This window comes from Struthio camelus, chromosome 2 (genome assembly GCF_040807025.1).
Source record: "Struthio camelus isolate bStrCam1 chromosome 2, bStrCam1.hap1, whole genome shotgun sequence".
In the NCBI taxonomy this organism is placed as follows: domain Eukaryota; kingdom Metazoa; phylum Chordata; class Aves; order Struthioniformes; family Struthionidae; genus Struthio; species Struthio camelus.
Genome location: NC_090943.1, coordinates 130,685,633 through 130,708,011, shown reverse-complemented (window position 1 = coordinate 130,708,011; position 22,379 = coordinate 130,685,633). Strand labels below are relative to the sequence as shown.

The window sequence follows — 22,379 nt, the reverse complement described above, 5'->3', positions numbered from 1 at the left end:
GCAGGGATGTGCTGTTGTGTATCATGTGCATTTAAATCACGAAGTCCTGAATCCTGCTCCGGATTCAGCCACTGTTTCTTCTAGCCTTCAAAGACTGACTTGTTCAGTTGATTCCATTCTTTAAGTGCTGACTTGAGAATACTGGTATTTCAGGCATTGCGAGAATTGCTTAGGACTAAGATATTTCTAACCTATTAGGGAGGAGGGAGCACAAGAAAAGGCATTCGTGATCCTATGGGGACACTAATAGGACTCTATCTCCTGTCATAAGAGCTAGAAAAGACAAAGTACTCCAGCCAAGGGCATGTATCATCCTGTGCAGCGCAATCATACAGACTGAATCCTGGCACATGCTCGTTGTACCCTGCAGCTCTTTTAAACGTGCTCTGGATTTTCTCAGTAGCATAAAAGTTGAGTGTTGAGTGCTGGTGACGCAGTGGGAACAGGCTTTTGCAAACACCTACAGTTTTACCAGAGGAAAACAATTGTAATCGCTTGTCTATTTAAGGTACCAGGATACATGTTATTTCTTTACATATCACTATATAGAAAAGCTTTTAATATATATTTTAAAGTGCATTTTATAACAATTTTCAACTATAGTTAAAAACAGTTGTTCATTAATCTTTGAGAGATATATATGTATATACAAATAAATATATATATGCATATACACACATGCACACGCACGCGCGCGCGCACACACACACACACACACACACACACACACACAAACACATACCTATATATATTTACAAAAATATTTACTGGCTTTAGCTCAACATATCTAAGAAACTAAGTTATAAGTTGAAATATGCATACGCAGATATACACACCTGCAGAGGGAAAGTGGTACTTTTATTTTTTTAAACTTTATGGAGTAAAATGAGAAATTAATTTATTGAAGGAGCTTTTGTAATATAAGAACTATAGACAGAGATGTCTAAACAGAATCTCTAGAATAGATTTTTATAGTAACGTGTTCATAAGAATGATAGCTCTTGACAGGCAGCAAATTATTAACTGTGTCATGTGGTTAGCATATGATTTTCGTTTCAGTTTGTTATGGCAGTAAGCCCTTTAGCTTTTCTTAGATTGAAAGTTTTGCAAAGCCATGCATGGGACACTGGCAAATAAGCAAATCTATACAATTTTTTAATAGAAAATCTGTATTTATCCCCAGCAGGTATTACGGTAAGTCTGTATTTTGTAGTAGCATTTGAAAAGTACTGTGAGAAGTGAAGGCTTAGTTAATAACGTTTTCCTGTCTCTGCTTTATTGCAAAATGACTCTGTAAAAGTACTTTAATTGCTAGAGAAGGCATATTTATGATGCCTGATAGACACTGTACTCTTCTTGGTCCTGTCATATTAAATTTTTTACTTTTAGCAAGATCAGGGACCAGGTAATTCTGTGTGATACAAGACACTGTCTCCCAGCAGCACTTACTTGTACTCCAGCTGGTGTATGCAAACATGGCACTCTTTGGAATGATATCTTGAATAAAATATAATGGATGTTAAGGGCTGAAATCTTCAACAGAGATTTAATGTGCACCTGCCAACAGGCATTTGTGCTTGGTCTTGGAATAAAGACTCTGAACTAGAGTATGAGGGATACAGATTTTTGAGTCTTTGATAGATTTTTTAAGTTACCATGAGCAAAATAGAAACCCTTTGTCTCAATAGCCACCTTCTTTCAAAACTGGATTTATTCTTCAAGATAATTATGAGAATGTGAGCAAGATGGCAAAGGTGACAGAAAGCCTGCTTGATAACAGGTAGCTCCTCATATGTCTCAGCATACCTAATGGCTTCATCTACCGCCAGGTATGTCCAGACAGGTCTGCAGACTGCCTGCCTGGCAGCTGTCTGGACAGGGTGTACGCAGGAAGCAGAACTCACCTGTTTCACAGCTACTCTTCATACTGTTTTTTTCCAAGCAGTCTGGATATTGCCTGTAAAATTTCCTTGCTTATTGGAGAAGCTTAACAGATAAATTGATTCAAAGATAAATTAATTCATTAATAATTAATTAATTCATCTAATGCTTAGATGAAAAACGATAGGGAGGTTGTAAGCAGGGAGAAGTAAAATTACCTTAATTATTTATTTCAAGTACAAAATTGGGCACTACTCTTTGCCACTCAAAGCCAACTGTATCCAATACAGTTATTACTCATTAAACGTGAACCTTGCTATACTGGCATATTTCAGTCATACATTGCCAGTCCAGAGAACTTTCTGCTTGGATCCAGCTATTCACTTACCTTTTACTGTTATGTTTCCTGCAGTGGTCAGATACTGCACTTAGTTTTTTTCATTCTCTGTTTTAAAAACCATGCATAATTTCCTTGTCACAAAAAGGATAAAGCCTGACAAGGGTGGTACATCAAGTTGGAGATGGCATGTTCTTATACAGAGTGCCTAAAGTTTTTTAGAATTCTCCCGAATGAACCCTACTAATATACCCGCAAGTTTGTTCTTACACAAGTTTCCAGGTTATGAAACATTTCTAAACACAAAGTTCAGTTTATGCTGGAATGTGTACCATAGTCCACTTCCCTGAAACTGACTGTAAATTGCATATAAATTGTGTTAGTGATTTGAAAGAGATAGTGGTGTTTTTTTTGGAGATGATAGGAAAGGACAACAAAAGGACTCCAGGTATCCCAGATGAGAGATCACCAGATTTTGCTGACCTTGCCTGGGGCTGGACATGAAACCTAAGCAGAAGATAGAACAAGAAGCTAGAAATAGCTAAGGCCTAGATCCAAAAAAATAATGTTAAGACGCTCAGCTCCTATTCAGGCTATTAGGTTCCCACTGTCTTCAGTAGGAAATTAAGAGCTTAGATTCTCTTTCTGAATTTGTGCCTAGGTCAAAATGTAAAATAGCCCAGTCAACATGAGCTAAGAATAGTCATTACCTTTCAGAGAGTTCATGTGATATCAGGCAATTGTCTCAGTTCAGCTCTCAGTGGCTGTGTGCCTAAATTCACACAAATCCAAACGAGAGCTGCTGCAGCGTGCCCTTCCCTCTGCGCGGCATTCCCTGGCCGCTGCTGTTCTCCGGGTATCGTCTGCTGCTGCTTCGTGGTGGCGTGAACTTGGGGCTTTGGCATATCCTTGCGTTCCATTATTTTGGATTGCTGTCAGCAATCTCTTCCTAAGAAATGCAAAGGGGTGTTGCAATTTTAATGTTTATAGCTTAGCAGAGAGGGGACTGAATGAGACAAAAGAATGTAATTCCTTATAGCTTTTCTAAATATCAAAGACACAAAGAAATACAAAGACTACTTAAAGAGATCCCAAGAATCTTTACAATATTAGGCAATCTAAACATAGTTCTGACTATGAATGAATTGCATATGCAGCAGATAGTGTGGTTAGGTAGTCTGTGTGCAGCTACTCCTCAAGCAGTTAGAGAGACGTTTCTCAAAGAGATACTGGCTGGGGCAGGCCTGGCTCGTTACGTGTCTCTAACAGGTAGAGCCACGATCCTATTCATTACTGTTGTCGCTGCATATGAACAAACAAGCATAAATGATAACACCGCTAGATATGCGGACACAAACGCGGTCACACAGCTGGAAACGGTGTAATGATGTGTACTCTAATATAATCATGTGTACTCAAGACAGTTTTCTCAGCCTTTTGTACACAGTAAGGAAGATTATCTCAGAAGTTAAGAAAACTCTGGGAAGGAGTCGATATTTTTTCCCATATAGTGGAGTTTTAAAAGCTGGTCGGTAAGCTTATTTCTTAATATTTCATCTATTAACAGTTATCTCAGCTGCTGCCTACTAATGTTCAGAATCGCTGTGGTTAGGAGAGCGAGTGACCTGCAGGTTCAGAGGTATAGCTTCTCCCTGGGTCGATTGTTCACAGATATCCTCAGTGTATCCTACATTCTTTTATACTTCCTGCTTTAAGTGATCATGCAAATTGCTATGTGATACTTTAACAAAATCATTAATGTTACTTATGATCTTTCCTTTTCTTCCCCTTGTTCCCTTTTTAGGAGCCAGCAACTAGGAAGAATGACTCCACCAATTTAAAAGGCACTTTACATTTACGCTTTCTGGAATAGACTTGCCAATGAAGTTAGTTTAGTACGTAAACTAAGAAAACAGAAAAACTGAAGTCGCTTTCTTTTGATTCTGCTTGCCGTAATAAAAATGCGTACTCCAGCCTTCCTTTGTATAAAGCAGTATGAAGAGGTGGTACCATTAGGAAAAAGACTACATTGTAGGAAAGTCTGTAGATTTATTCTGACTTTTCTTCGTGTGAAATGAGGACAGAATGAAAATAGTGACAATCTAATGCATGATGAAATTTACTAAGCAGGATTTTATTTTTTTAGTTGGTGGACTTATAATTCATGTAGTTGATATTGGGGTGGATTTCTGGGTAGCTAGTAAATATTTCTGTGAGGGACAATATTCTTGGGGTATATTGATACTGTGTTTTAGAGGTCTTTCATCAGTAGTAACTCAGCTATTCAGTTATGAGTGGTTTAAAAATGACTGGGAAAATCCTGATCCTGAGAAGCTGAAGTGGATCTTGCTAGTTCATTTCTTTCACTGTGGGATTTTTATAAGGTAAGCACAAATTTTTTTAATTTTAAAGTGAGAAATCAAATTGCTTTAAACTGGCTTACTGTGGAAATTTCAGTGCCAGTTTGTTATGTTAACATGGCTTCAGGGGCAAATCCACTCCTGGCATCAACAGTTATTACACTGCGTAAGTGAATGGATTTGTGTCTGCTTATGCCAGGGATACATTATGTCAGGTTTTGATGGAAATGTGGCTCTTCTTTCATTTTGCCTGTCAGTAATAGTTTTTGTCTATCACACCCTATCCTTGTTTGATTTATCGCTCTCGGATAGGGCATATTTAGTAAAAATATTTTCTTTACAGAGAAATACTGTTGCAACTGATAAAGGAAAATAAGATTTTAAAATGATGTTAAGAGAATTCATTTGGTTATTCTAAGGAGGTGAGACAGCTAAAGTATGTGTTAATTTGTGAACCTGAGAGTCGAACCGCATTTGTGTAGAAGAAACACCGAGACTGAGATGAACTGAATAGCTGAATAGTTAGTAAGAATACCTGCAGCGCTACTTACTGCAGGGACTGGGTTAGTGGTGACAGGAACCTTTTTTTGCAGAAAAGGATGTGTCTAGGAATAGTTTACCATACTGTGTGTTTCACATTTTTTCTTTAGTTTACATGGTGGCTTTGGTATAAAATTATCATCGACATTGCAGAGAACATTTGTGCTAAGTTTTTGCTTCCGTTTAAAACTTAGGTAGAAGATCTTGGTGAAAAGTCCTGTAGACGTGAGTTTTAATTATTTTGGACATATAATGGCAAGAAACATGAGTGAATGTAGACTTCAGAGGCACTGAATGAAATTTATTTGACTTCGTATACTAATCAATGGACAGCAGTAAAAGATATATTTATGCCAATGTAAAAATTCCTCTTACACACGTTTTATTTACTATATGCTATCATGGATTAAGAAAAGGGATGGAAATTTTACCTATCACTGTTAACTTTTTCATCTCAAAACTGTTTTCTCTTTTGTCCATCAGCTTTGTTTTCCTGCTCCTCCTCTTACAATGCTTAGGTTTTATATTTTGCAGAGGAGCATCTGCTGACAGCTTTAATGTTTTTGGTGTCAGGTATTGCAAAAATTTATAAAATACTATAGTATGAAGAAAAAAGAAATACCTCTTCAATTTATTGGGCAGTTTTTTTTCATTCACAGACCGGATCTGTGGACATAGGTTGGTTCATGTAAGATATTCTGAGAGCTAGCAATAGAGGCACTGCTAGCCTCTGTCTTGTGGTGGGGATCTCTCAGTGCCCACTTTAGCATGCTCCTTTTTGTCTGTCTCCAAGACTTTTCATCTGCAAGTATGGCTGGGAGTGCCGTTCTTATGCTCATGATTTACTAACCAGTCCCTGTGACTTTGCTTCTTCCAAAGCAAGTTAAAGCCATGACCTCTCTTTCTGATAATGGATTATAAATGTTTAGTCAATAACTGCAGTGTAATATGGCACAAATCACTCTTTCATTCTGTAGCCCTAAACCTTCCTTCTTCTCCTTCTCTTCCATGACATCATTCTCCTTAATGTATCCACGACTATAATTCTGGTTTCACCTTTGGCTTGGATTTACACACCCAGGTTGCCCCTAAAATCTGCTGCTGATTAGTGTCCCATCTCTAAGACCTCTCCTTTCAACACAGACTTTCAGAACTCTATCCAAGCTCTGATTAGCTGCAACTGTGGCTCCTGCAATCTTAGCTCAGCACTTGAATCTATTCAAAATGCTGTTTCCACAGACAGATTTTCAGTTGATTACTTTAACTCTCATCCTTTCCAATAAACACCTCAAACTGTGAATTTCTATAATTTCCAAAGCTTCCTTCCCACAATTAGCCTCATCTTGTCTGAATGGTTTGTTGTCTAGTAAAGATAATTTTGGTCTTTGCTCTGTTGGTGTTGCAGTCTTGGTCACCTGTTCTCTATTGCACAATGATGTTTTCTTCTGCGTGGCCCCTTATACTTGGCAAAACCTTCCAGGCTATATACACAAGTTACAAAGTTCTTTGAGCCACTCCTCAAAATTCATCAGTGTGGTAATGTGTACTATATAGTATAAACTGATAACAGCAAGGTAACATCTGTGATTACACCTTTGGGATTAACTATTATAGTTCTCCTTTTATATTTGTTTTCTTGGGTGTATCCCTTGTGGTTTCTTGGGCGTACACTTCCCTCCCGTCCTGCCTCTTAGTCACCTAATTTATTCAGCTGACTTTTAGACAACGACTTTCCCAGGTTTATTTCTATAATCAATGGAGAAAGACAGACTTCATCAGGAGTCAGTCCTAATCACTAAGATGAACTTCTCCAGAAGGTCATTTGGGGCAGGAGCCTATCTTCTTCACTCACTGTAGAGGGAACTAGGAGCCAGTAAATACTGACTTAACTGATGAACTTAGGATGCCTGAAATTATGAGATGTGAATACACATACCTTTCCAGTTTCTTTCATCTCTCATTTATCTTTTACACCTCTTTCTTTGTCTTTGAGACAGGGAACATTTTTGTGTTATGCTTGTATAGTGCATAGCACAATGGGACTCAACCTACTTGTGTTATCACACTCTCAGTGCTACGTAGTAAATACGGAAATCATATATGTGTATATATATGTATATTTATGCATATGTGTATAAAAATGTCCAGTGTTACATAATTCACCCTGCTTCTGGGCTAGCCTTAGTACATCCTATGGTGGTCTAAACATACTTTCTGAGTGGAATGAGCAGGGATTCCTGCTCCTAAACAGATTTTATTTCTTTTAAATAGGGTTTGACCAAGCTCTTGGATTTTAACAACATGCAAAAATTTTCTGCAAATAGAGAACAGACAGTTGTCACTGCCAGAAACAAGGCAATATAGATGCATAATGCATACTAGTATTTCTGTGTTCCCACGAGGAGCTGTGCATCATCCACTTCCTCTCTAATGCGAGGCAGAAGATGAGGACAGTGAAATATTACTCAACTTCCCATTCTTCCCTGTTGGAACAGGAGGCATTCCAGCAGAAGAAGGCTGGGTGCTTTAGACCCTCCTTCTGTCCTTCTTGAGTGGGTCTATCACTTACATCTAAATCTAGGTGGAGTTTGATATTCGTGCTACCTACAAAAAAAATTCTGATTTGTAACTCTTTTCCTTTAGGAACCCATGCCAGTGACTGACAGAGACATTCTCCAACAAAGTCATTAAATATACGATAAAGTATGCAGAGCAACGTTGTAACAACAAAGGCATTTTCTCTTACTTCTAACTTAATTTCTGTCTTGTGTATTCCCGTTTACACAGCTAACGCTCACTTCAGGCTGTGAGAAGCAGACTGTTAATAGTGTGCCGACCTTTGCTCTGTGAGTTTCCTTTTCCATCTGTAAAGTACTCACAGATACCACTTGGTAGTCCTATCTCCTTCCTAACACAAGAAGAACCTTAGCAGTTAGGATCTCCCTTAGAAATTAGGCTTTCAGCTCTGAAGGAAAGCATGACTGTAAACCTAATGGGAATACAATAAGACAGTTCCCCAAATAATAGTTTCTCCCATTACACTCCAAAGAGAATTAAGATTTAAAGTAAATGGCGACTCTATATTTGCCATATTAATGGCCCAATACCGCACCCATTTCACCTTCAGTTTAAGATGTACATTACATAAAGTACCTAATTCATCCGATATTTTTAGTTAATGCATTTTTTCTTCCAATTGCTTTTTAAAAGCAAATTTTTTCAGTTTATGAGGTTGAAACAGTGAGCTGCTATCGTAATAAATATATTAATACAGTACTATAATTATAATAGGTTCAGAGCAGGCGCAGTGTTCAGGTACGCCCTGGGCATGATAAACAAGAAAATTTAAGCCTGACCTATCCTTTAGTACAGACTAAACTTTCCTCTTGGCTGTGAATGCAATTGTCCAAGCTAAGCCTAAAAATCTGTTACAGGCCCTTCCTAAAATGTCCTAATATTGCATGCCAAATAAGCTGATTGCATGGTAGTGCAAGCTCAAAGTGCCCTTAAAAGAGGAAAGATCTGTCATAGTGAGCTAAAATAAGCAACACAGGATGTGGAGCTCAGGAAATGCCACCTCACTTAACTGTCATCATGTAATGCAGACATAGTCAAAGAGCAGCTGAACTATTCAGACTTTTCTAGAAAAAAAATATTTTTTACAGTCAGAAGTGGATTAAAATAGCTGAATTAGCTGCAATTAGTGAAAAATACTAGCATACTGTCTTATAACAATATAAACGTAGTGTAACATACTAGGTTTAGAAGCAGTATGTTTCTGAAAACTGACAAATGATATCAAGTGCGCATCCAGCTGAAATATTCCTTTTACAACATGTCTGGTGTTTGGCCTTCCTTATCATCTGCCTTCTCAGCTGTGAGCTCTGGAGCTTGAAATTTGTACAGCTGGTTTCCACTTTGTGCTGCTTGAACAAACACAGACTCTGTTGAATGAATGTAAGGACAAGTAACAGATTGGTCTACTCAAACATTTTTTTCTTGAAAATACTGCAAATTCTCCAGATGTTTACACCTTGGATGCAAGAGCCAGATGTTTTGGAATCCTAATTGTTTTATAAACTGAAAAAGCTATAGATGCTTTGCCAAACAGTTTATTTCTTTACTTATGGAAGATTACTCAGAACACAGTAAGATAAATACAGAACAACATAAAATAAGAAAACAGTGTCCTTTGGGAATAAATAATGGAGCTACAGCCAGCTCACAGAACCAATGTACAGCCAATGTGGCAGGGCTGCAGCCTGGGAATCTCCAATAGGAGAAGGGCAAAGGATCTTTCCCTAAGGCCCCTGCATGGCAGCATTACTGTTCCCCACCTACAACTGATGCTTCCAGGTTTCAAGCCTGGGGAGTTGTGCCTTGTTTGGAGATCGCATGGCTAACATACTAGGGAATAAGTCATGATTCCTATAACATGCGTTTATCAAAGGATCTGCAAATATACACTTGTGGCTATTGAAGAACCCTTTACACTGTGTCCTCTGTGGTCAAATAATTTGGTTATTAAAGAGGGTGAAGGTGTTAAACTTTTAACACTGGGGGGGTGGGGGGTTCACCAAGAATTCTTCTGAGCTTCCTTTGCAAACTGCAGGGGATTGTGCTCGAATGCCATGGATGAGCACCGGGAGGAGATCCGGGTGTCTAATGATGTCTTGCTCCTTGTTTCTTTGTGAAGGAAATGCAAGCACCTGGATTTTACGGTTTCTGTAGTACCTTGATCCTGTGGACAGCTGGGGAACCAGAAAACTATGGCACGTTAGCATGCACCTTGAAATCACCTTAGATGCAGCCTTAGAGAGTGGCATGGGACCTTGCCTTTCTCAGCCTGTGCATTAGCAGGCTTGTGCGACAGCCGAACATTGCCTAGTGATGGTGTGTGGTCATCTGCTTGCTTTCTCCTAAAAGTATCTCCGAATGGATAATGCCATCTTTATAGCCCAGATGACTAAATTTTTCTATTGAGGGGGAAGACGTTCAGCAATGTTTGTAATGTCAGAAATGTGGGCAAAGATACAGTGAATTTCCTTGAGAAGGACTGCTTTTGCTGTCCTTGCCTGCTGTATATAGTCAAAATAGGTTCACTGGAGAAGGATGTTGGAAGTTCAAGCAATCTGGGAACAGAATAAGACAAAGCTTGAAAGTGATGGCTGAAGGCTGTTATGCTCAACATTCTGCTTATGGGCCGTCATACCTTATATATAAACCCAAGAATTTATTACTAATATAATTGAAATCTTAATAATCTTATCTAAGAATCATTATTAGTCCAGATCTGATTATTACAGAAAAAGAAAGAATACTTCTATGCAGAAAAAGTGTTGGTAATAATAACGATACAATTAACATTGTTATATACACACTTCTTAGCTTCTACTCCTTTTCCTGGTGTTACGCTCACCATTCCTCTGCTCCTCTGGGTCCTAAGACCAGCGGCTTCATTCTGGTGTTGATGGTGGGTGCGTTACGGGTGTTATTAGCATCTGGAGTCCTTTGCTGGGAGTTCATTTTGATGATTTCTCCTTCCTCATCCCCCGCTTAGCGTCCTTTCTGTATGTTTGCTAACACACTTTTACACTTTGCTCTCTTCATTGATCTGCAACCTCATGTTACATCCGAATTTAATATACATAGTGCCTTTTACAAATGTAATATACTGTTTCATTTTTCTATTTTTTGCCCCTAAAACCAGTTTTGGCCAGCTCCAGTTCTGCATTTCTCTAACTTCACATGTAGTTTATAGCTATGGGGTCTCCAGTGCCCAGCCATCTCTTATCCCGTGCGTGTATTCCACTCTCTTGTGTCCTGTGTCTCTACTATTCAAGGTCTCTGATGTGCTATCAGGCCTTTGTGTCTCTATATTACAGCATTATGTCAGAGTCATAAACATCTCATTCTACATAAAATAACTGCTTGTAACTGTTGCTTATATAAAACTATGGTTGTATCATTCAAAAATAAAAAACATTAAAACAAATTAGCCACCTGGTCGATTAGAAAAATTGACTAGTTTTTCTACAGAAAAACTTGGTTTACCTAAACCAACTAAAGCAAAGTTGCGGGCAGGTCAAGAAAACTTCAGAGCAAGCCTGACAAGTCTTGGTCCTTAGGCCTTGCAAGGTAAGTTCAAAGCTTATGACTTTTACTAGCAATGGCAGTGCCTGTTACAGGGCTACCCAGTTACAAGGCTTAGTCTACAATCTGCACAGCTGATGATTGAAATCAAGTAACCAGCAGAAGAGAACACTGCTTTGCTTCAAGATAAGATTTACAGGCATATTTACTCGGATACTTAGATTCTTCGTTTACTGCTGAACAGTTCAGCTGGAAAGAGATCACTAGTTCTGAGAACCTGTTCCTCTGGAAGCGCCTCATTTCATCTGCTATAGAGAGGAGCATTGCCTTGCTCCTTTGGCTTCCAAAGCCTGAATGATCATTTGCCGCAGAAGTGATTTCATCAGGGATAAGGGAACTACTGTAATTCCCAGCATCTAAAGTCCTGCTCTTACATGAGGTTGCAGCCACCATCCTATTTTCCTGAATAGAATTAGTTCCTTCTTAATTATCGAAATGGTTCTTGATTAAAACTTGGTGTTCTCTCCCTGAAGAGGTGCTATGCCTGCCTCCGGGCCTGAAGAGCAAAGGCCTTGAAAATGGGAATTAAAAACTATATTTTTTTTTATCTCTAAAGTACGGCATTAGAGATATCTTGAACAGAAAAGGTTCTTTACCATAGAGAACGCGCATCAGTCATGAGTAACTAATTCTATATTTCTTCCTGTTACTGCTCTTTTAGAGGAAACGCTCATTTAGTCTTGAAAATAGGATGGTTCTAAAAGAGTCATTCATGCATGCTAGTTTTCCAAGTCAAATGCCTTGTTCATGTAAAACCACGCAGATAATAGAATCTGTCATCCTAGGAAATCCATGTGTCTTGAGAGTCCTTTTCTGAATTGAAAGCCTTCCTATTTAGAAAAAAAAAAAAAACTCTTCAGGGATATTTTTTTGGAAAAGCCTGTTGTACATTTGCAGTTCATCAAATTGTTCTTGAGTGTTATAGACCTATAAAGAGTTGGATGTTCACAGCTGGATATTCATTAATATCCTTAAGAAGGGTACTCTGTGTACTTATGAATAATATAACATACCTAATGAGTATCTTAAAGAGAGAAGATGCGAAGGGAATTTTCAGAAATGTAGTATTTTTAAATAAATAAGAACTTAACAAAATAAAGCTTGTAATCTTATTTGTGCAAACCTCATTCTGTTCTAGTAGTTTTTATATTGCATTGGTATCATGGCCATAAAAGATCATCTGATATCACTAATACCAGACATATATCAGATTAAATTTTATCTCAGTAGAAGGTGCTGGATTCCATTCAAAGATAAAATATGAAAGGAGACCAAAATGGGAGAAATCTTCATTAGTCTCTATCATTTTTTGGAGTTGTATTTTTCAAAAACACTGTTTAATCAAGTTTCCTTTTCTATAGGTATTGGTTTGCTTTGAAATATGGCTGCCAGGCTGCATTTAAACAAAACAGCAGTGGAGATATATCAGAAGCAGACTGTACCAATTTCATTCTTAAACAAGCCGTTGATATAATGGCTGATGTTAACATGCTTAAGGTGTTCAAGACTTTTCTTGAGACCACACCTCAGCTCTTTGTCCAGATTTACATCCTCATGCAACATGACGCAAACAGTGTCTGTCAATGTGAGTCTTTCTTTCTTCTTAATTTGGAAATTGAGTATCTTATTTAAATAGATAATTCATGTTATTGGATAACATTTTAAAGTCACACTCCACTGTATGATTACTGTGCATTTAGTTATAATTTTTGTCCGCTAGATCTGTTTTTGTAAGGGTTCACTGTAGCAAGTCATAATATTTAATATAAACATAATGATACCTCATCTGAATATAAGTTATTGAATACTATTAGTGTATCAATTTCAAAGCAGTCTGTTTTGTGTGTATTGACTTACTGTTTCTTTTTAAACTACTAACTGAGCATCTTGAAATATGTAATATATTTAAAGCAGCCCTGTGATTTATGTCACTATCATCATCCACATTTTAAAGATGATGGACAAGAGTCATAAAAAAATAAGGATAAATCAACAGTGTAGACTGCAATACAATGAAGAGCTATTGGTACAACTCTCAGAAGCCAGACAAGAGCTATACTATTTCCAGCCCTAAAACTAGCTGTGGATTTGGCAAGACATTGACTCACTCAAGGGTTGGAATTCATCAGACCAAGTGCAGAGATTTGCACTGTTATCTGCTCTCTCTTCATAGACAATGGAGTTAAAATGTACTCGGATAAAACAGCCAGATGACCCTTAAATATGATCACGTGGAGGGAGTCTCTCTCAGGGATGTCTACATTATGAGAGCCGGGACTCAGTATCAGCTGCTGAACCTAGCTGTTTATAGGCTATTTGCAACACCTTGGGGTTTCTAAGTCATCTGCATGGAGCTGGCGAATATGACACACAACTTATTTGAGATTAGCAGCGGCTGGAGGCCAGGCAGGGTAACATAGGCATCCTAAATGGCCCTAGATGCCTAGATTTATGCAACTGAACCTTAAAATTAAGGTTACTTGTCCAAGAACATAGAGAAAATATAAAGTCCGTATAAAGAAAGTGTAAAGAAAGCAGGAAGTAGTCCAAACCTTCATTCAGAAATGTTAGTGTAAAATAAATGTCTTTTTCTTAGGACTAACACTTATGCTTGTGTTTTGTTTAGATGCTGCCGTTATCATGTCTTTTTGTGGCATCTCTGTTTCAATGGTTGATTATCAGATATCACTACGAAAATCTCTACCCGATAAAGATGAATTTCATGTGCTACCCAAGTTAGTATATCTCTTCTACAAACTGCTTACCATCACTTCTTGGATACTCAGTATTTCACTGATCACTCTTCTAAGTGTCAGAAGTTCTGTATTTCTGTTGATACTTCTTTGGAGCTGTGGCTTCTGCTGGACTTTGAAACAACACACAACTTTTTGTAAATCCAAGGTGATGGAATACCTGTACAGAACGGTTGTTGGAATCATTCTAATTTTTACCTTCTTTAACATAAAGGGAAGAAAAACAAAAGTTTGCATTTCTATTTATTATGCTACTCACACCCTTGTAACTCTGGGTATTTTGTTTGTATATTTGTTTTGGAAACCTTCCGATACCAAGGAAGTATATTTTACAATTGTGAGCGCCTTAACTGTTCTCAGTCTGGTGTTAGGTATTATTTTTCTTATTGTTTATTATAGGCATTTTCATCCCACTGCTTATTGCAGACAGCAGGCATGCTCGGATGAAGTTGATGGAGTGGCAGGAGAGAAAGACAGAGTGAAAGCTGGTAGATTTCAACATTTCATAATGCAATGAATAGTGCAGATTTTTGTGTAGACTTCAAAGCAAATACTTGCTGGATTGTCTGTTTCTCTGTCGTTGCTTCTTGTGTATTCACTACGTATCTTCACTAAGTAACATGTAAATGTTAATAGTAAGTAAATGGTCCAGAGTTACTGGCTCTGAATAATTACTGTTTTCTGTAATGTTGCATACAGTCTTTATAACATGAGTATTTCTCTAGATGCTGGTCAACGTTACATTTGAAAACTGAGCAATGTAAGTTATCTGTCCAACCCAATTCACTGTTTTCACAATGCAAATACATCACAGGAGAAGCTAAAAGTGAAGCAAATGAAAGCTAGCATTAATAACATATTCTATTTATTTATATTGATTCTGCTCAAAACAAGGCTTGCTTTTCTCTGCTTGCTGGAAGGAAAGAGGAGTGCATTTGAAATGAGCAAGGGCAGTGATCAGTTATCTCTGTGTGTTTCACCGCATTTGTGAAAGAGCTACAGTTCTTTTTTAGATGACTGTAGCTACAATCCTTGCTGCCGTCTCCTTAAATAGCCCCAAAAGAAGAAAAGCTTTGATTTATGGCTCAATCACCATCTTGCAACAAGGAAATTTGGGGAGACATCACAATCATTTTATCTTCTAGGTGCTTTAATAACTGCTTTACTCTTTCTGTTCTGCTCACCTTTCACACACCTTTTTGCATTTAGGAGTGATGCCACTTTGTTATTCTGGATTGTAATAGCAATCTGAGTGATTTATTAGTAGCAGCATGAGTCTTGCATATGAAGGAAGAGTCTCCCTGGAAGCTTCCTGCTCCTTTGAGTTCTAAGGTCTAATACTTTAAATGCAGGTTTCCAATGAAATAGGAAGATATGCAAGGTATGCTGTGGTATAGCTTCCTTTGCCTTTGTCCCCAGAGAAAAGAGAAGCAGCCATTGAGATACGTTGCTCTAGCAGGGCCAGGACTCAGTAGGGCTGGGAAATGACGGAATAGGGAACCTGTCCAACAAGATTTTTTTGGCAGAAGGCAGAGCGAAATTAGATAACATTTCAGTTTGGTTTTCAAATGCCCAATCAACAGCAATAAATGCTGTACAAGGAAATAAAGTTCATAACCACAGCTTTTTCAGAAATAAAAGCTAAGGGGAAGTCTTTCAGAGCTGCTGGATTTTAAGTCTGAGTTATAAAAAATAGGCCTCTCTTTTTCCTCACCTTTCCGTCTTCTAGTAACTCATATTTGCATTTAGAGTAGCCACAGGCAAAGGGAGGAAACCGAGCTTGACAAGAGATGAGAGATAAGCCAAACTGATAAACTTTGCCAGGAATGAAATCTGTTAGCATTATTGACTGACAGCAGACATCCCTGAAACTTTGGGGGCAGGGTTGATGCTTTGGTTGATATTCAGGGCACAGCAGAGCTGTTTCCTGTGCCTTGTGTCAAGTCCATGGACTGCAGACTGCATTTTACTTGTTTACTTCCAGCCTCATCATAGCTCAGTGAAGTTTCTTTCCAGTTGCATTATCAAACAAATTGTTTCCACAGTTCTCTTTACTAGGCCAATCAGTTACATCTCCGTAACCCTTTCCAAGAAAATTAATGTCTAGAGGCACGGTTTGGACTGAGTGCTCTGCCTTTCTGAGGATATGCATGAAAAAGCATCATAGTAAATAATTTACTAGGATGACAGGAAAATCCTTCATTTCCACTTACGAGTAACAAGCATGTGGGACCTGAAGTTGAGACATAAAATAGCACACTCTCTGAGACTCAAGCATCTTAAGTTACCTTAAAATGCATATATAAAACGGCACCTTTATTTCTAACTACTCTGAAAAACAGATTACTTTGCCCTGCAAAGGCAGCATAGGTGCTTTTAAAGGAGAAAGAGCATCCTGCTTCGCCCACTGTGGTTGTCCAAGTTCTACTTCCTTTAGCTACAGAGTGCTTACTACTGGTGATGGGGCCTTTGGCAGAAAAATGCCTGCCTGATTTTAGGCTGAATTTACTCTTAGTTTGCCATACACACCAATAAACAAACAAACAAAAAAGATTCTAAACAGTGAAGACTAAAATCACATAATTACTTCTCACATTTTTACAGTTCGTTCAACTGAAATCTTGAGAAGTGACTGGAACAAGGTAGGGTGGAAAGGGGAGAATTTTATTTCTATCTTGCAGGAAATTACAAAATTTGGTCTAATTCTTATTTGGAAGAAGACCTCAATCTTTTTACACTATCTGAGAAGCAGATCTCTGGGGAAATATGAGCTTCTGAGAAGCCTGCGTGTCCGAGTTTCGGCCCTGGGGCCTCCAGGGTGTCTGCCTGCCTGCCAGATGCCAGGAATCTGGAGCCTGACTTGCTCTGGAGGAAGGTTAGTTTCTGGTGAAACAAAACAAATTTATCGTTGTGATTTTTTTTTTCTTTTCATTTCAGTGAAGTGGCAGATTCCAACAAAAAGTATTTTATTGCCATTTGTCTGGCTAACTCTAATGCTCCCTGTCTGTCATGGGAGAAAAGCTGTCTGTTGTGTTGCATTTTGTGATTCTCCTTTCGCATTCTTCTTGTGTCTGCTTGTTTCCTTTTCTGTGTCTCTGAAAATACGGATATTATACTTAAGTTGAGTGGGTAAGAAAGAGAGGCATCTATGTGACTATTTATATCATGCTAATACAAATACACACAAAACCTAATTACTTAAGTTTCAAACCTGATTTATAAGTCCTAGTGGGTATAAATTTAGCCATATCCTGAAAGTGGGAATTGGTCCTTTGGAAAGTCATGCAGCTTTTTTTCATAAAGCTTAATTAGATCTTCAGTATCCTACCACTGATACTGTGCACATCTCCATGTTGCTGTTATCAGAGGGCCTTCAGGAAAAGCAAACTCCTGTTAAAAATACCAGCTTGTCCCTTGCAGGCTGTTATTTATTTTCGGCTTTAACATCTTCCCTTTCTTCTTGACCTTGAGTTCAAGATTTTCACTTGATTCCGTTCATTTTCATAGTTATGAAACTGGCTCCTCATTCATTTGCTCCTTTTAACTTGCAGTCATTGTAGCAGGGACCATGAAAGACAAGGAAGCACATGCATTGACTACAGACACTTTTCACATCACCAGTGGCCACTACAAACAAAACAAATAAACTCCACTTCACCTAAGTGTAAAGTTCAAACAACAGATTTTATACATATCCTTTTTATTCTTGGACTACACTTAAAATTCGGCTGCCACTCAGTTTATGCATTGTGCCTGACCTTGTCATTTTAATCTAACTGCAAATTGAAAACAAATGTTTTTTTTTTCCTTTTTGTTAAGTATGTCCATTACATCTTACAAGAAGTATTTTAATAAGTTAAATAAAAATAATAAACAATTTCTTCCTGTTTTGACTACTGTCAGACCTGGGTAAAAGGGACAACATTCTACAGAATTGTTTTAATTATCCTACTAATATTCAATGTGCCAGTTGATGGCATTGGTGAGCTCACCTGATGTACCACAGATAGCACTGATTTATGAAGCCATAATTGGGTTTCCAATAAACATTTGTCAAAATAATGTATTCATTCAAACCAAAGCCTTCTTTATTTATTCATATAAAAGAGCACTTAACTTTCAACAAAGAATTGCCTGCCATCAAAAACACTCCATAAACGGAGGAAATTTATGAAGACACAGTACCAGAGGGTGATCAGTGGAAGACTAAAGTTCACTTTAACCCTTCAGAGCGCTGAGTTCCACCTCTTGCTTGTTAGTGGTACCATATGTATTTCTCTCTAAAATCCCAAAGCCCAGACATTAACCTTTGTGAATTTAGACGTTAAAGTACCAGCTTTCTTTTCCAGCAGAGAGTCTTTACATCTCAAAGGCAGTATCAGAACCAAGATTTCTCACTTTTATTATGAGATGTAGAAGCATGCACACAGCTTGAAGGCTTTCCTACATTTTGCCCAAATTTTTCACCATGTGTATATTCTTCTATTCTGTATTCGTTAGCTTAGTGAAACATAGATCAGTAAGACAGGGATAGTGAGTGACGCCTTAAACTTACCTTAACCTACTAATAACTCTTTGAAACTATAAATTCCACAATCCTTACTATGATTGTATGTTGCATCTAGTTTCTCTATATGTTTCTTTTTTCAGCACATCATTATTTTTATTTTTCATAGCAAAAACGTCTGTAAATGATAAAGCTTAATGAGAATGAATGGGAAGAGTTTCAAGGGCACATTCATGCCTCAGAAACTCTGATTTCATTGATTCGGCTAATCACAATACAAGGTCTTAATCATTATTACTATTGTTGTTAGTAACTATTGGCACTTTGTCCAGGTGACTAGGATGACAATATATATAGAACAATATATAATATTAGAATTGGAACGCAACAAAAAGTTAGTTGTAAAGTTCTGTTGTGCTTTGTCTGCTCAGCATTTACAAATGATCTTCAGTCTCTCTCATGAAACACGTGTTAATGAGGGCCTACAGATGTCTTCGAAAAGAGAAATTTACCTATCTAGTTCTATGGGGAGTAGGTCAGCTGCTGAAAATCAAGGGCTTAACGTCCCTGAGCAATTTCTGGGTGTTGTGATAGAGACAGCAAATGGCAAAGTTACATGTTTGAAGGTCACTTGCAAGGAAGATGGTATGAAGATTGAGAGGAAGGCACAGTGATTATGGACAGAGTGAGCTGGAGTTTTCTGCTCTTTTCAACATTGTGAACTCTATACGTTAGGTGAAGCCTGGTGTCTGTTATACTATAATAGGGCAGAAAGAGACCCAGACATCATTCAGTAGCGTGTTTGTCCTACATCAGGGCCATTCCTGGCAGAAATTTTCTAACTTGTTCTGTAAAACCCAATGTCCCGTAGTCTCTCTCAGATCTTCCTAGTTTTGTCTATCAAAAAGCTCCTATGTATACCCTCCTTGCTGCAGTTGAGCCCCTTCCCATCCAGTCCAGCCCCTTCTCTGCCTTGTAGAGCAGGTGAGTTCCTTCTTCTGTGAAGCAGTATTTTACATATTTGAAGACTGTTACCACGTTCTCAGACTTCCCTGTGGGCTAAGCACACCAAACCACTAAATCATTCCATGTACGTCCTGTCTTTGAGACTGCCGATTGACCTTGCTGCTTTCTCTTCGAGTTGATCCTTGTCATCCTTGAAGTGCAGCACTGGTAACTTTATACAGTACTTTAGCTGAGGCTTTGCTGCTGCTGAGTATATCAGATGGATTACTTCTTTTTACCACAGGCTATTCTCCTCTTTTTATATTATAATTATAGCATTTGTCCTTTTTTAGAACATCGTGACATTTAGTGACTCACGTTCAATACACTATAACACAAATATTTTTGTGCAGAAGCATTGTCCTGTCAGTTCTTTCCTATCTGAGTGTTTAGTTTCCACTGTAAGATGAAGTTCAGCTCCTGCCTTCTTTTGGGCCTGGCCTACTTCACAGAGATTAGTTTCCAAGAAAATTCAGCCCTCGGTCTAGAAAACCACTCCTGCTCTTTGATAGCCAATAGCAGGGTGAGTTACCTGTTCTGGTTAGTCACTATAATTTGGCTAGATCTTCATGTAAAAGGGTGAGAGGCTCCAGCCAAGCATCACTGGCTTTTTACATTTCAGCTATGCCTATACTAGCAAGCATTCAAGTTATGGTTTACTATAGCTGACATGCCTGTAAAGTACCAGTTTTCTCGTACGGATGACAAAGAAATAGTTTTCCTGAACGCATCATGGATTTTTGGACGTGGGTAGGGGAAGAAGCTTAGACAACATCTGCTGTCAGCAGCAGGGCCCTGTGGGGCAGCTCACTTCACAGCTGTGGCTGGAGCGACCACTGTAAGTGTAGGGGTAATGTGGGATCGAGGGTAGAGGAATAGTGGCACCATCATATAATGCAAGGTCTGTTTGAGGGTTTTCCCCAAGCTACGTCCCCCAAGGTGATGGGCGTTTTTAGTGAATACTGCACAATTCAACTCACAGAAGTACTGCATTTGCCTGGTTTATGTTATGCTGTGTAGGGATACATGCCACTGTCATGACCAAGATTATGTTCTGTTGACAGTTTTGTAAACCATCAGGTTTTTGTTATACTGCTTGAGTTGGATGAAAGAGCAGAGTGACAAGAAAGTGTATTTTTGTAATCTGGACTCTGAGAAATAGTGTTATACAATAGGTACAACTGAGTGCAGAAAGACTGCATATTATAGATCTCTTCCAAGTTGTTTTGGACTGGGATTTGCAGGGCTAAAGTCATTCCTAAACTTAGATTTAAAAGGGTAAGTCCTACTCACATGTCAGTTGCTTTTGTCAGCACTCCAAAGCAGCTGAACAATACAGCAGCCTCATACAGCTGTGCCACCAAGCTGTGCTTTGCCACTATCACAAGTGTGTGGCAGTGTTATCTCAGCGATCTGGGGGCCCTTGCTTGTGTGCTGGGACTTAACTCACTGTTTTCTACCATAGAGAATTTCACATCTACTTTGATTTAATTGTCTAGGGTCCTGTAAAGTCAATGGTGAAAAAAATCACACCCAGAGCAGTTCCCATTGACTACAGAGGGAATGTAGACAGCTCACTTTGGCAGGAGGTAAATTTTAGGTAGGTAAAGCTAGGTGACATAACTCACTTTTTGTACAGTAAATCTATGAGACATCACAAAACCTTGGTAAATTGTCAACAACAGTCTCTCTTCAGATTGTTTATTGTGGGAGTATAGGGGTATTAGTCAGCTATTTTAACTATTTAAAAGTCTAAAACTGAATGATGTGAGTACATCTTGCTTCTCCTGTAGATACAGATTTTCCTGAGATGCTGAGCTCCTTTGAATCTCTTTGGCTTTTCCTGCATAATGGGCTGCATTTAGCATTTCAGATTGCCTTAGTAAAGCCTTTGGATCATTTCTGAACAGAATATGAAATTAAGTGTCAGTGAAGAAAGCAACCATCTCAAGTATTTTAAAGGTAAATACAAATCAACTTGTATTCAAGTTTTGCTTAGGTGTGTAGTTTTAGGCACTAACTGCTGATATTACCCTATAACGTCTTCTCAGATGAGAAGAAAAGTGAGAGGAAGGAACTTATCCCAAGAGAATTCTCCTTGGTTTCTCAACTGTGGCATTGCTGACGTGATCTCAGCTGAGTGTGACCTTATAGCTAACAAAGCTGAATGGCACAGTTACATAAATACAAAAGAAAGCAAGCTAGGCCACATAATATGGAAAAAGTCCCTTAAAAACATCTTCTTAAATGACACCATCTGAATCTGCATAGGCTAACGCGCTTGTTCTTTGACAGCCAGTTATCATAATCAACAGCTTTTTAAAAAACATAATATAAGGGAAGTTATTTTTCAGGTTTTGTGTTCATTTCTACTGCTTTCTGATAAACACTGTTTAGCGAGTTTTGTAAAAAGAGAAATGAGCATGGTACTTTCAAACAAGAATAACTATTGTGTCAAAAAATGAATATCAAATTATGATTAGTGATTTAATGCCTTTAATTTTAATCAGACTTGAGCAACAGATTTAGCTATCAGTAGCTAATTTATGCCTCTCTGAAAAAACAAACACCAGAAAACCCCTCTCTGCTTTATGCTCTCCAAGCCAAAGAAATAATATCTACATGTATGTAGTTAATGATATAATCGGAGTAGCTGGGTGTGGCCTTCCTCAGTCAGAAAGAAAAAAAAAAAGCACACATAAAAAAGTTATTTTTTGCTAATGGGGGATTGTGCATGAGAGAATAGAAATGAATCACAAGCCTGATCATGGGCACTAACTGTTCTTGCCCCACCAAACGGGGCCGGGCCTCTGAGGTTCAGCAGTTAACAAACTCCACATGTA

At 38.3% G+C, this 22,379-nt stretch overlaps 1 protein-coding gene across 3 annotated transcripts in view; it reads left to right on the top strand.

Annotated features, from left to right (window-relative positions):
- The window catches only part of XKR9 (XK related 9), a 41,884-nt gene that overhangs the window by 5,680 nt on the left and 13,825 nt on the right, over positions 1–22,379 (top strand). Inside the window, exons 1-5 of one of the 3 annotated variants that reach the window (XM_009685266.2) lie at positions 3,657–3,750; positions 4,023–4,602; positions 12,633–12,856; positions 13,898–16,899; positions 21,330–21,498. In XM_009685266.2, the coding sequence (XP_009683561.1) occupies positions 4,328–4,602; positions 12,633–12,856; positions 13,898–14,541 (1,143 nt within the window). In that variant the 5' untranslated portion in view covers positions 3,657–3,750; positions 4,023–4,327 and the 3' untranslated portion in view covers positions 14,542–16,899; positions 21,330–21,498. Of the gene's footprint in view, positions 1–3,656; positions 3,751–3,779; positions 3,858–4,022; positions 4,603–12,632; positions 12,857–13,897; positions 16,900–21,329; positions 21,499–22,379 lie in introns of those variants that run through there. The other 2 variants (XM_068932530.1, XM_068932531.1) reach the window with 2 other exon arrangements.